This window comes from Abramis brama (assembly GCF_963993115.1).
Source record: "Abramis brama genome assembly, chromosome: 16".
NCBI lineage: Eukaryota > Metazoa > Chordata > Actinopteri > Cypriniformes > Leuciscidae > Abramis > Abramis brama.
The window spans coordinates 7,916,229-7,931,621 of NC_139978.1; the positions used below are offsets into that span (position 1 = coordinate 7,916,229).

Here is a 15,393-nt window from a genome sequence, read left to right on the forward strand (position 1 = left end):
AAATCAAATCTATTTTGTATTTTTATAATATTTTAGTGTTAATTTTAGGTTTGTGCTATAGCCTACCACCTGAGGGTACTCTGTGAACCCCAGTTTGAGAACACCATTTGTAATCACAGTTAGTTTACTGCAGGATTCCCGCTCTAAGCTCAAATGAGTAGTTGACTGTCAAATTCAGATCTCTCTGAGCTTAGGATGGGGGAGCGCTCTGACATTTAGTTTTGTTTTTATGACGTGACTCTAAGCTCAGTCTGAGCTTACAGCAGTGAATTGCAGGGGGCGGCAGTTTGATGCTAAACGGCCTGGAAGTGGTTTGTATTGATTTCTGCCTGGATTCACTGTTCTGCTTAGTACTCCATCTATTGATCCCCGGATCAGATTACACACGCGTAGGGTTAATGGAACTTATTCTCCTGACAGTTCTGTTTTTCACAGCACTTTTTCAGACCTCATAAATATCTCTGTCACACTGGCCTAACACATACATATTCACCTCCGCTTCAGACCTGGTCGTATAATCCAGCATATATATTTGATGGGCTCAGGGTGTCACATAGTTCGGTTGCCAGATTAGCACATTCACTTCACTGTAATCTCATTGTGTTAACTAGAGAACCGGGAATCTGATGCATATCGATCCAGAAGAAAACCAATACCGCTATACATTTTCATTACAGCACTGATGTAGCTTTTGTCCTCTCATGCATGATGATTCATCTAACATAGAATTATCATTACGAACCAGTTCATGTCCTCCTGAGCAGTTAATGAACACAATATAGAAACATTTATGATGTGAAACACATTTTCATTAGCTATTGTGTAAACTACCGTTCAAATGTTTGAGGTCAATAAGATTTTCTTTTGAAAGAAAATACTTTTATTCCACAAGGATGCATTAAATTGATCTAAAGTCACAGAATAGACTTTTGCATTCTTTTCACTTTCAAATAAATGCTGTTTTTTGAAGTTTCTATTCATAGTTTCTATTCAAAGAATCCTGAAAACATTTATCATAGTTCTCACAAAAATATTAAACAGCAACTGTTTTCAATATTAATAATAATAGAAAATGTTTCTTGGGCAGCAAATCAGTATGATTTCTGAAGACTTATGATTCACTCCAAGACAGTTTTAATGAAATCCTTAAATAACAAAAAGAAAAAAGTTTGTTTTAATAATCAGCCTTGGAACATTAAACTGCCTAAAAACTAAAATAAACCCTTTGATGTAAATTTATATGCTTGATTATTTATTATTAAGTAACTGTATTACAAAAGCAAGGCGGTACATAAGGCTGTGCTATACCTGGGAATATAGTTAAAGATAAAGGTCTTAACAATAACCTCTATTTATATTCACAATGTAGCACCATATTTCATACCTTGGTGCTGAATTATAAAACATAGTTCCAGTACAAAAACAAACAAAAACAAACTGATTTGGATGAAGCACCTTTTTTAAATTCTGTACTTAACCCTCTGGGGTCTAGGGTGTTTTGGGGGCCCTTGGGATGTTCTGACATGCCCTGACATTTGTGCTTTTTTCAGTTATTTATAAACATGATAATGGCAAAGGTGTAAATTCACTCTATATAGCACAAACAGGGCTACCATAATATGTAAGCCACATGTATGTAGATGTTTGTATTTTTAAGAGAATAATGTTTATGCGTGGTTATTGAAAAAAATAAAAATGAAAGTTGCTGAAATAAGACCACAAAACTCATACTAAATATGTGTCAATAAGACTTTTGACTAATGGATGTTGTCGGCTTCAAAATTATGTGGAAATAGTCTTGCTTTATCGTTCACATAAAACAATACATTGATTTAAATTGGGTAAGACAGGTTTTGCTTGGAAAGCCAATATACGAGGGGGGCGTGAACGAGGAGTGGTTTACACCTGAGAATACAATGTCCCACCCACTCTGCATAATGAGCCATTCATTCAGGTGTGACACTGATTGAGCCACAATGCAAGGACAAAAGATATATTTAGAAGAAGACTTATATTGACCATCACCAAAGCACTCTTCCTCTTCGGTCCCCCTACAGGTTGGAAGCAGAATTGCCCATTACCGCTGTTGTAAATAATTTACCCTACCGCAGCCTATCGTTGCACGCACGCTATTTGTTTATCCAACCTTTAACGCCTTAGCTAACATGAGCCAATCGATATATAAAACAGTCTACCATGTACACAGATGCACACTGTTGGAAAAAAAAAAGATTATTACTTACAAGTCCAGTAGCAACAAAGCCAAGTGACCAACAGTCTTGCATCTGGTAGCCTCCTTCAGCTCTTGCCAACAAGTGTAAGCCGGTCCAATGTTCACTCTAGTTCGAGCTCTTTCTCTATCATGCTCCCGTATTCTTTTCTTCGCCTCCTCCGACATCATACCTTTCCTTTTATTTGCAGACTCCGTCATGACAATTCAAAAGCTACCTGGCTGCTGGGTATCTTCCATTTATATGTATCTGCCGAGTACGCTCCACCTAGAGCCTTGCTCCACCTATTGACTATTGTAACGCTTGCCGTAAAGCAAGTCAAATTTGTAGTTTCTTATGTCTCATTCGAACTATAGATCCGCTACCCGATCTGGCAAACTTGCATAGTGCGGTTATAGCCGATAGAGGGCCGCAAAGCGAATGCAGAAGTGACGTTCACCCTGTTACGAGTTGATGAACCACTGAAACGATTTTGGAAACATTATTTTAAGGTACAAAAGAATCTTTGGTGTTGCTTTAATACAGATATACAGATTTTAGTTCCCCTTCGTCAGTTCACTATGGCGTACGTAATAACTGAAGAACTGGGGATCTCGCTTGAGAGACCAATCTACTTCGAGGGTAAACTAAACGAGCCAATGCACATTGGTGTGCGATAATTGCATCAGCTGCTGTGCATCGCGAGCATATAAAGAGCAGCACGTGCGTCGCATCTTTGTCTTTCACTTGGGAGCCAGACAGTGAATGCTGTTCCTGCTCTGCAGTCTTATCTGAGAGTGTTTTAACTTCAAAAGACGAGTCTGCTTCTTCAGGAGAACGCCTCTTTAAGCTGGTGTTGGTGTTACAGCACAGACAGTGCTGTCCGCCATCTCACAGAGAGCAAAACAGCTGTTTTCACAGCTCAGAATGTTGCGCCTTCAATGAGAATGTGAGTGCTCACATCAGGCTTGCACTATCGTCCTGTTTGTGTAGCCGCGGTCATCCCTGGGTGCTTCAGCACCAGAAAGAGCAGTTTCCTGAAAGAGCATACACGATTTGACACTGCATCTTTTTCAAGATGCCATTCAAACTGTGTTTCTGGATGCGGTCGTTTCCTGTCCTCATGTGACGGCCACGATCACTGTTTCACATGCCTGGGCTTAAGCGTGTTGAGACTGCGTTCGTGGGTGGTTAATTTTCTCTCATGAGAGCATGACCACGTCGGCACGTTGTTCGTCTCCCCTTTCTCATAAAGGCTTGAGCCGCTCAGCGTTCCGTGCGCCATCGAGCTGCCGGCTGACAGCCCGGGTTGTCACGGCAACCCAGTGCGCATCGTTCGGCACTCTAGATGCACGGTCGAGACTCAAGTGCCTCAAACGAGGTGGAGTCCCTTTGCCTATTCCCCGATCTAGTTCCTCTTCTGGTGGCAACCAGAAAAGGGCTACTTTGGCTAATAGCGCTGGTGATCTAAGGATTACAGTGAGCGTTCCCCGACGAGACCACCTCCTCGGGCCCCTCACTCCTCTAGCACATCGCAAACATGCTGAGACTGCGTTCGTGGGTGGTTTATGCTCTCTCATGAGAGCATGACCACGTCGGCACGTTGTTTGTCTTGCCTTTCTCATGAGGGCTTTAGCGTTCAGCGTGCCATGTGCCATCGAGTTTGACGGCCACGTTCACTGTCTCGCATGCCTGGCAGCTCTCGGATGGGATTACTGGTCCTTCTTATGAGTCAAGTCAAGTCACCTTCATTTATATAGCGCTTTTAACAATATGGACTGTTTTAAAACAGCTTTAGAGTGACCAAATGAGGGACCAAACATTTCATTCGGGGCTCCAGGGGAGGATCAGATGTCGATCGCTGCATCGGAGGGAGGGCTGTTACGCTCTGGAAATGAAGATGATGCCACTATAATGCCATTGCCACTATAATGGTGTGTGTGCCCATGCTGAATCAGATTCAGACTTGACAGCCACACTTTCCCGGGCTACTCTGGGGGGGGTGCTGTGCGACGCGTAAACGCATTGCCCCGCCTCCATGCCTGCCTGGATGTGTGTGAAAAACTTTGGCAGTATGGAAGCATATTGGCGCCAATATGGCAAGCCAAACATGCCAAAATCTGCAGAAAAAGTTTTTCCTCTCTTACTACCCTTGGTGGTGGGGCGGCTTTGCTAATTGCAGACCGACTCTTCCCTGCATGTGATGGCCACCCTACAAGTCTGTGGAAGGCCAAAACACTCAATGCACGAAGGTAGTTCTGAGCCGGGGTTGAGCTGCGCATAGTGACTGACCGTGGTTTAAGTCACAGCGCTGGCCCTCGGTCAGATGATGTCCACGCTGGTGGTCCAGAAGCACCCCAGGGCTAAACCTTGCAGAGGTGCGAGACATCGCCAAAGTGTGTTCCGCCGCTGGCATCTCAGTCAGCGGTACCCAAATTTTCAGTAAGAGCAGCTTCTCTATCTCTGGGTCTCAAGAGGGTGCGGATGGCAGTGAGCGCCAGCGGGCAGTGTGCGGTTCGGGGACGCCACCCGGCCTTCCCACGCACCCTCTGCCCCACCCTGGAACCTGGTAAGTGTTGCATGGCACACTCAGACTCCGCTTCGGGCCACTTCAGTGCCTCCCGAGCCGAGTCCCTGTGTTCCTATCTCGACGATTGGCTGATCCAGGCTCAGCCAGGCTAAAAAAATCCACGAAAACGTCTATGTGCAACAGTCAGTCCAATTGATTTGAAAACCGACATGCGGTGTCTTTGTCTAAGGTGCCACCATTGTCTTCGAGGATATTCATGTATCTCGAAAAACACGGCCTCTGTCGGCCAATGAATTTTGAGCAGCTGTCAGACAAGGTTAACGGAGGCTGATTGGGACGAAGTTCGCTGGGCCTGTTTGACTCAAGGCCCTAGAGGCTTGTGAGGAATCCGAAAGAAATCGCCCCTCCGGGGGGCGCCTTCGCTTTTTTGACATGTGTAAAGGATTATATATCACATGGTTTTTCACACATACCCGTGACATTCATACCATATGGTAGAACTCATTCAGAGCAACTTTGACTCTAGGACCACCGCAGTCAATGGAACTGTTCGTTAAATATCAGAGATTATTTTAAAAATCTACTTTCGCGAACTAGTGGTTTTTGGCTCAACCTCGATAACTGTTAAAAAGCTTTAAAACTACTATATTTCCTATTTCTGTAAATTGCCTGTATTGGCTGTAAATGGTCTTTTCCATGCATGATCTAAGTGGTTACATGTTTGCTAAATAAAACATAATACTTTTTCACAAATGTGATTAAAGGCCTTAAAGCGCTTGAATCCCGATAATTGCTGCTCGCAGCTATATTACTTATGAGAATTGTTTATTGTGATTATTAATCATAATAAATATAATTATTTATTGGTCATTGGAGACTTTCATTATTTGTTGTGACTAACCCACAATCTTTGTAAAATTATGGTGATGCACAGCTCCTTGTGATTTACTCCTTTATTACACTAATATATGTCCTTGTAAAATATATTGCAGTATCTGTAGTGTAAATGAAGGTTAATAATTGTAGTGTACATTGTGTTCGTTCCAGTCAATGTACTGCTAACCGGTTAACCGACTGTGCCGTTATGACGTGTTATATTGATCCACACTCTCATGTTCCCTGCACTCTTCCCGGTAAAGCCATCCTGCACTCAGCGGCCATCACTCTCACTAATATGCACACAGATTTGGGTCAGCATTTTGTTCAGCTCTCATTATTTATGACATTGTGCTCAGATTCCATCTCCGTGTAATTTATAGATATTTTTATGTCCTTTTACCTCCCTGTTCACTTAAGTTGATTGTTGTCACCTTTGCTAAGATTCCACGCTTCAGTTATTCATTCTGTCTTTTCATCTCTCTGCAGAAGAAACTGGTTCTGACATTCCACACCTCCACACCAGCAGCCTGTAAACATCTGTGGAAATGTGCTGTGGAAAATCAGGCATTTTACAAGTGAGAGCCGTCCTTTTATCTCTCTCTCTCACTCTTTCTCTCTCTCTCTCTTACTCACTCTCTCTCTCTTCTTCACACTTCGTATGTGTCTCTCTCTTGCATTTGCTTGTGGTTTGGTGTTTTTATACAGCACCATTCAAAGGTTTTTTATTTTTTACTTTCTGTTCAATAAACAATCCTGGAAAAAATGGTTTCCATAAAAATATTAAGCAGCATAACTTTAAATTTCAAAATTGATAATATATATATATATATATATATATATATATATATATATATATATAATCTTGAGCAGCAAATCATCATCATATCAGAATGATTTCTGAAGGATCATGTGACACTGAAGACTGGAGTAATGTTGATGCTGAAAATTCAGCTTTAAATATATTCTAAATTAAAACAGTTATTTTAAATAGCATTTTTCTTTTACAATATTACTGGTTTTACTGTAGCATAAGAGACTTTTAAAAAACATTTAAAAATCTTACAAAATTTGGAACAGTGTATGGGTCAATGTCAGAAAATAGTACTAATGTAATGCTAAAATAATTAAATGTATGTATGTATGTGTATTAACCCATGACTTTTCTCTTTTTTTGTGCCAACCCTGTTAAAATATAAAATCTTTGGGAGTTTTTGGATCAGTGAAAGAAATGTCTGATATAGTACACCACATAATTTACAGTTATTATTTTAGTGATATTTTTAGTAAAGATTTTCACTTTGATGGACTACTGTGACAATGCAAGTTACTTAATGAAATGTGGAATGTAATTTAAACTTACCTTGGTTTGTTTTTCATGATTTCACTCCTCAAATCATATTTTGAGAATGTCACAACATAACAGAGTTGAACAGAAAGTGCATAAAGCATTTTAGAAAAAAAATATATTGTGAAATCATGAGTTAAAATTCAATGAAACCTATACATTTTTGAAAATAGATTTTGCATATAATGTGACTAAGTTCTAGATCCTGGTGATTATATCAGTATGAGGTCATTAGGACAAACACAGCACACGAATGGCGCCGCTTCCTGAGAAGGACCCTGATATAAGTGCCTCTGTCTCTTTCTCTGTCTCTGGTTACTATGTGTGAGTGGTGTCACATTACTGTAGAAAGCCCTTTAATTAAGAGCTTTAATGACAGCAGGCCTGCACATATCAAACCAGGACACTGGCAGTTATCCCTGTCTTCATATTAACAACACACACATCAGTCAATCAATGACAAACTGCTCTCCTGAGCAGGCCACACAGTATCAGTACACTTTTTACACTGATTATCTGCTAGAAAATCTGCTGAATTATGCTGAATGGATTTATATATAGCAAAAACTGTTAAATGGAAATGAGAATACTGCAGTCTGTTAGCTGGAAGAAACTGCAGGCACAGACTCCATATGGTCCTGCTTACAGGACATGCAATGTAAGATAAGCTGGTAACAAAGATACACACATTACAATAAAATGCAATACACATTTATTTCTAAAGTACATTTAAAAACAGAAAGTCTAAAGTGCTTTACAAATTTAAAAATAAGGTTACATTTTATATCAATAGTCCACTTTAGACATTCTGCTAACTATAAGTAACTTTGCAACAACTATATTGTTGTTGTCCGCTAACTCTCATTAATTTGCAACTACATTTCAACTAACTTTCATTAGAGTATTAGTAGACTGTTAGGTTTTGGTTAGATCAATATGTTAACATGTAGTTGCAATGTTACTTATAGTCAGTAGAACGTCAGTTGAGGAGCATCAAAATAAAGTGTTAGCAGAAATTAAGCAGACAGTCTAATAATACTCTAATGAGAGTTAGTTGACATGTTGCAAAGTTATAGCTATAGAATGTCTAAAGTGGACTATCAAATAAAGTGTTACCAAACACATACTTTCACACTGCATACATACATTCAATAAGATGCATTAACACCATTTTCATTGCTCTAACGCAAAGGCCAAACTACAAAAATAGGTTTTAAGACAGTATAAAGGTCTCAACTTAAGGAGAACACCTGATGTGAAGTGGAAGATAATAAACACATACTTTGTGACTTTTTATCTCACAATTCGGACTTTTTTTCTCACAATTTCGAGTTTATATAAGCAACGCAATTTCAGTCATAACTAAATGTTATTGCATTTCTCTGATTTATGTGATTTAGATGTGCAAAGTCAAGTCAGATAAAGACTGTGTCCAGCAGCAGTATATTTTTCAAGGGAAGCCGATTTCGCTACAGGTGAGATGATTTGGCTGCATTAACCTCTTACCTGATAAGAGTAAATCATATGTCAGGCATGCTAATATGATTAATAATTTCACTTTACTTATGTGTCATTTTATTTCACATTATTTAAATGGATAAAATGATTGTTTCTGGTTTGATTCCAGTGGTCGGGTGGCTAAAGAAGTGATTGAAGCCAGTTCGAAGATTCAGAGAGAACCTCCTGTTGTACACAGGTCAGCATCAATTTTCAATATATCTTACCACCACTTTTCTTACTGTATCTAGATGACACTTCACTCAGACATACTGTTTGTGGGTTAGAAGGTTGTGGGGATCGGGCTCTTTATATGGTTTTAAAGGGTCATAATATACAGTACACTTAGCTTTTCTTTTTTTTCTTCTTTTTTTTTTGTATAAAGTCCACTTACTGTATAATCCATTTAAGCATTCTTTGACCATTTTCCATCCTCACGCTGACCCTCGCAATTAAACAAATTATATTTTGGATACTGTGTTTTTGAGACTTATGTATGTAATGACCTCTTTCCCCTTATTTTTACATTTAGCACTTAATATGGAAATAATATTACTTGAGTTCGAACTAAATGTTATGTTTTTGGACATTTAATTGCATGTTATTTGCAATTAAATGAAAATGTATTAACATGTATTTAATAATTAATAAGTAATTTTAAATAAACTTGTAATTATACATTTGTAATGATAAACTTGCAATTTAGTATATTTAAAATACTAACTTTAATTGTAAATTAAAATGTAAACATTTGTATGATTTGAAACTAAAACTGTTAAATTGACATTATTACAAAGTGCACCTTTTAAAAGTGTACTCAAGTGTGTTAAAAACAGTTGTGAAAGTGAACTCTCTCTTTAAGTACACTTAAGTAGTCTTTTATTTCAGTAGTATTATACTATTATATTATCTGCAAGTACAGTTTTAAAAATATAGTGTAAATTTATTACAATTAAGTACACTTCTCACAAAAGTGTTATATTTGAAATAAGTGATGGCATTAAAGCAATCAAAAAAATATTTTTATTTGTTAGTTGGCTATGTTGATTTCTGATTGATCTGGCCTGCATTTCTCAAAAGCATTGTGAGCTAAGTTGATCGTAGAGACTATTGGTGACAATTGGTTCTACAATCTACTTAGGCTTACAATGCTTTTGGGAAACGCAGTCCTGGTCTGGTTATGATGCCTTGTATTGTGAACATGACATGTATAGTATCAAACTCTTTTATTTAAAAAACTATGTTTTATGAAATGTTGTCTTTCTGTGTCTGCTTCTGTGGGTGTTTCAGATCTCAGTTTGGGCAAAGCAGAAGCTTTACTTCACTCAGTCATAAACAGCTCATAATGAACATGGAGCCCCTCCTACCAGCACTGAGCTCCAGCAGGGAAAACAGAGACTCGTCGGCAGACATTGGTAACACACACAAACACACCTGCATGCATACAAACCTTAAAGGTGAACCTTTTCCAACTGTAAAAAACTTTGACCCCTGAAATGAAAATGACAAAAAAACTAACAAATGATTATGATCATTTATGATTATGATTTATAATTAAAATGTTGTTCATCCACATGAGCTGGTCATATTAATATACTAGAAAAATATGTTTGTATTCTACAAGAGGGTGATTGATTGATCTGGTATTGCGAAGAGCAAAGATATGATGTACCAAAAGCAGATCAGTCAGAACCTTTGTCTTTGGGTGCGAGAGTTGGACATTAAGAAAGGCAGATAGGAGGAAAATCGATGCATTCGAAATGTGGAGCTGGTGGAAATTGTTACGAATACCATGGACAGCCAGGAAAACAAATATAGAAGTATTGGATAAAATAAAACCAAGGACGTCACTAGAAGCTGAAATCACTACAACTGACTGACTTTGGCCACATTATGCGTGCAAACTCACTAGAAAAGTCAGTAATGTTGGGAATGGTCAGTAGTATCAGAAGAAGGGGACGGCAACAAACACGCTGGCTCAACACCATCAAATCAGATGGAAATGAAACCATCAAAACAGCATAGAGAATGCTTGTCCTTAAGGTCCCTGAGAGTCAGATACGACTGAATGGATAGATCATCACTTTTGCGAGAAACAGCTGAATCAGGTGTGGATGAACAACATAAGCACTGCTTTTCACTGACCTTTGAAAAAAATGACTTAATTTAGTCTTATTTTAGAAATGCTGTGTGTCCACCAAAGCATTTTTTTTCCAGCTGAAAACGCCAGGCAGCCAAGCAGCAGGGTTTTTTTTTCCCCAGTTAACATGACTAGTATTGTATTCCATTTCATAGCATTTGGTTGCTATGATATGAAATATTCATGCAAGTGTTTGTAGTATTTGATTTCATAGTTTGTTTCTGAATATAAAAATGTGATACACAATGTTAAGTACTTGCTCTGGCCTCTGTTTTAAATGATTTTGTTCTGTCTTTTTGCCGTCTGTTGTTGTTGTACAAGCAGTATGTGTATTTATCCCACCCCTCCAACACTGTGATTGGACGACTGGGTAAAAAGTTACAGTGATGAGCGCTGCGTTTAACCCAAAGTTGAACATTGTTTAACTCTCGGCGACCAGAAAAAAACACCAAACGTGCAGTGCACAGCGTGAAATAGACTTTCAGCGCCTTGTCACGCTACTGGTGTTTTTAAATACGCAGCACTCCCATTGAAAACAATTGGGAAAAAATATGCTGGCCTTAAGAAAAAATGCTTTGGTAGACTCACGGCCTAAATAAATACATGTAATCTCACGTGATGCTTTTTTCACGCCAATGAGTATTATAATAAAGTCCAAGACCACTTTTGTATCGCCCATTGTATATTCTGAATGAAAAACTGACCAGTGCAACTTTATAATAGACGTTGTTGCCTGGTACAGTATAACACCCCCTATTCTCAAGGGAAATGTTTGAAGTGAGCCGATGAGGTGCTGGTATCTGTGGAGACTCCAATCAGAGCTTTAAAAATACTTGTGAATATCCCAGCACAGCATGTTTGCAGTGATTAGATGAGAGGCCTGCTCGGGCTTGTGCTGTTAGAGGTGTGCATTAAAGCAATGACACTCAAGTGCACATGCTTACGGAGTTAGAAGCTGCTGGATTAATGATGTCCTTGAATTGAATCACTTAGCTGTTTAAACTCAAATCATTCGGAACAGAGTGAAGGAGGAGCATGATCAGAGTGTTTCATGTAAGGGTTTAGTCACGTGAGTCTGGGGAGATAAAGCCGTGTAGTCCATGTGAGGAGTCCTGAAGCTGGTTAATTCAATACAAAGCCCCTTAAAGATCAAGTTACCGGAGGAGAGGACAAGGTTTTAACAAATGAATGTCACACTGGCCCTTCTCAGAAGTTCCCTGTACATCCTGTATTAAAATAATGTGCTTGCTAAGACAGATATAGAGATTTGAACAAACTAGTTTATTTTGCTAAACTTTAACATGCTAAAACGAAATGCATTATAAACCTATTTACCTACTTACTGATTTTCTTTTTGGGCTCTTCTAGAACAGGTTTTCATGCTTGAATGTTTAAAAAAACACCTTATTTTACACATATTTGATATTGTTGCAGCTGCTCTCTTCCCAGTCATCTGCTTTAAAGCGTGTTTGGGAAATGTCACACCACTTACAAATGCGAGTTTCAACACACTACTAACTTAAATAAACCGGCCTTGCCGCTTTTTTGCGTTTGCCTTGGGTGAAAATTATTTAAATGAGGAATATTATGACGTGTTCATTCCCAAAAGAAAAATCAAGACTACAATGGAGGCGTTTTAGGGAGTTCAGAAACGGTGCGCTCTGATATAGAGAATAACAACATTACACTATAGAAAGTTGAAAATGTAAAAAAGCTTAATAGGACCCCTTTAAAAAAATATTTTTTTACGGTTTTTGGTGTTTTTGTGCAGTATTATTGGGGATTGTGTTCTAATGTCAAACTGTTTCAGTTTTCCACCTTAGAGAACAGTGACCCATACATGAAAATCTGGCTTCTCTTTGGTACGATGAATCTGTCAGCATAATGCTGAAGTAGCTTTTAGCTATTTAAGGAGGAAATTTACAACTCAAAGACAACAACATAGCTTTTGATTAAAGTAGATTTGTTGACTTGGATCTTAGATATTACAGTGGGTTTCCAAATTCCACTGTCTATTAGATATTGCAGCTTCATCCCGTTCAAAGGCTTTTTAATCTTTCATTATGCAGCAATCAAGGAATGCTGTGATTACTGCAAGGAGTTGATTTGTTAGATTAGACAGTGTTAACTGCTTTGTTTGAGACATATTTAAATCGTCTTTGAGTCTTACACACTTTTGTTTTTTGTTGCTTTGCACCACACAACATTACTGCTAGAAGCCTTAAAGGAATATCTGACCCAAAAATGTACTTAGTCCACTTTCATGACATGAATGCACTTCAGTGCACTTTTTAATAATGTTAAATTAAAAGTTTTACTTTATATTTTAAATGTACAAAATTGCAACTTAATTACAACTATATTACAAATGTGTAATTACAAATATGATATAAATAACATACAATTAAAATACACTATAACCATATTTCAATGACAATTTTTTTTTTGTAGAAAAGGAAGGATGATTAAAAATGTTTTTGTGGTAATCAACATAATGCCACAAATGTTAACAATTGATCTTAACTTACTTAACCTAAATGTTTTATTCCTTTAATATCTGTTCATGAAATATCAAAGGGTCATGAAACCCTAAACTAAATTTCTCTGAGATTTTAACAGAGTTGTGTGCGTGTTGAGCATCATAGAAGACAATGTTACCATCCATTAATTTTAATTGCAGGAGAAAACTAGTCTATTTTAAGACTGTTTTATTTTAGCTTTTTTTTTTTGGCACTATTTTTATCGTCCGAGTTTAATTCGTCTTCATGTCTACATTGGTTCTCTTACGAGAGGTTCTCTCATATTGCGTAAGTTGCTTACGCTACGGGAAAGTTGTCTTTTCTCGAGATCTGAAGCCAAAAATGATCGTTAATTTTGTATTTATTGTCAACGTAGTGCGGCAGCCAGCAGACCATAGCAGGCTGTATAAGCGTGCTCATTTGCTTTCCTGCGGCAACTGCAGCAGCCTACCAGTGAGCCCTGTGTGACGTTGCGCCCTCCACGTGCCTCAGCCCGCGAGAATGGGTGTGGCTAGCGTGTATAAAAGAAGGGCTCACAGGCTGAAACTCTGATTTTCATGTCTTCAGCGAAGCTCTACGCATCGCTGGACTCTGAGAGAAGCCGCCGCCGTTGAAACAAGAGACCAGCAAGCTTAGGACAGCGTCTGAGGAAGCCATCCGTGCCTGCTACGCTATCCGGCGTCATACACTCACCTAAAGGATTATTAGGAACACCTGTTCAATTTCTCATTAATGCAATTATCTAATCAACCAATCACATGGCAGTTTCTTCAATGCATTTAGGGGTGTGGTCCTGGTCAAGACAATCTCCTGAACTCCAAACTGAATGTCAGAATGGGAAAGAAAGATGATTTAAGCATTTTTGAGCGTGGCATGGTTGTTGGTGCCAGACGGGCCGGTCTGAGTATTTCACAATATGCTCAGTTACTGGGATTTTCACGCACAACCATTTCTAGGGTTTACAAAGAATGGTGTGAAAAGGGAAAAACATCCAGTATGCGGCAGTCCTGTGGGCGAAAATGCCTTGTTGATGCTAGAGGTCAGAGGAGAATGGGCCGACTGATTCAAGCTGATAGAAGAGCAACTTTGACTGAAATAACCACTCGTTACAACCGAGGTATGCAGCAAAGCATTTGTGAAGCCACAACACGCACAACCTTGAGGCGGATGGGCTACAACAGCAGAAGACCCCACCGGGTACCACTCATCTCTACTACAAATAGGAAAAAGAGGCTACAATTTGCACGAGCTCACCAAAATTGGACAGTTGAAGACTGGAAAAATGTTGCCTGGTCTGATGAGTCTCGATTTCTGTTGAGACATTCAGATGGTAGAGTCAGAATTTGGCGTAAACAGAATGAGAACATGGATCCATCATGCAGGCTGGTGGTGGTGGTGTAATGGTGTGGGGGATGTTTTCTTGGCACACTTTAGGCCCCTTAGTGGCAATTGGGCATCGTTTAAATGCCACGGCCTACCTGAGCATTGTTTCTGACCATGTCCATCCCTTTATTACCACCATGTACCCATCCTCTGATGGCTACTTCCAGCAGGATAATGCACCATGTCACAAAGCTCGAATCATTTCAAATTGGTTTCTTGAACATGACAATGAGTTCACTGTACTAAAATGGCCCCCACAGTCACCAGATCTCAACCCAATAGAGCATCTTTGGGATGTGGTGGAACAGGAGCTTCGTGCCCTGGATGTGCATCCCACAAATCTCCATCAACTGCAAGATGCTATCCTATCAATATGGGCCAACATTTCTAAAGAATGCTTTCAGCACTTTGTTGAATCAATGCCACGTAGAATTAAGGCAGTTCTGAAGGCGAAAGGGGGTCAAACACAGTATTAGTATGGTGTTCCTAATAATCCTTTAGGTGAGTGTATATCCTTTTTCTGCTGTGTGTGTTTGCCGCTGCGACACACACTCTTCTTCTAAAAGAGAAATTTCCTACGAGGCGTTGTTTCAAATGCCTCGCACCTCTCACTTCCCGCTCTCTCTCTCCCTCTGTTTGAGCCGCGCAAACTGCGCCATTCGCAAGGGATGTCAGAAGCGGACGGTCACGGGGCTAGCTTCTTTACGTTACAAGAAAGCTACCCCGCCCTCGCGCCCCGTTCGCGCGCGTCACTCACCGGCGAAAGGAGAAAAGAGAGTGTTTTGGTCCCGCCGAGGCCAGACCAACCTCCATTTCTCACACATTTCTCAGTCCCCTCTCAAGTTCAGGTGACTGGAAATATCAATATTGCAGTAAACGAGCCTGTCATA

At 39.3% G+C, this 15,393-nt stretch overlaps 1 protein-coding gene across 1 annotated transcript in view; it reads left to right on the plus strand.

The window, feature by feature from the left end:
• The window catches only part of frmd3 (FERM domain containing 3), a 74,426-nt gene that overhangs the window by 41,435 nt on the left and 17,598 nt on the right, over nt 1-15,393 (plus strand). The window contains exons 10-13 of the mRNA XM_084087815.1: nt 6,106-6,194; nt 8,365-8,439; nt 8,592-8,660; nt 9,752-9,876. Of these exons, the coding sequence (XP_083943941.1) occupies nt 6,106-6,194; nt 8,365-8,439; nt 8,592-8,660; nt 9,752-9,876 (358 nt within the window). The remainder of the gene's footprint in view (nt 1-6,105; nt 6,195-8,364; nt 8,440-8,591; nt 8,661-9,751; nt 9,877-15,393) is intronic.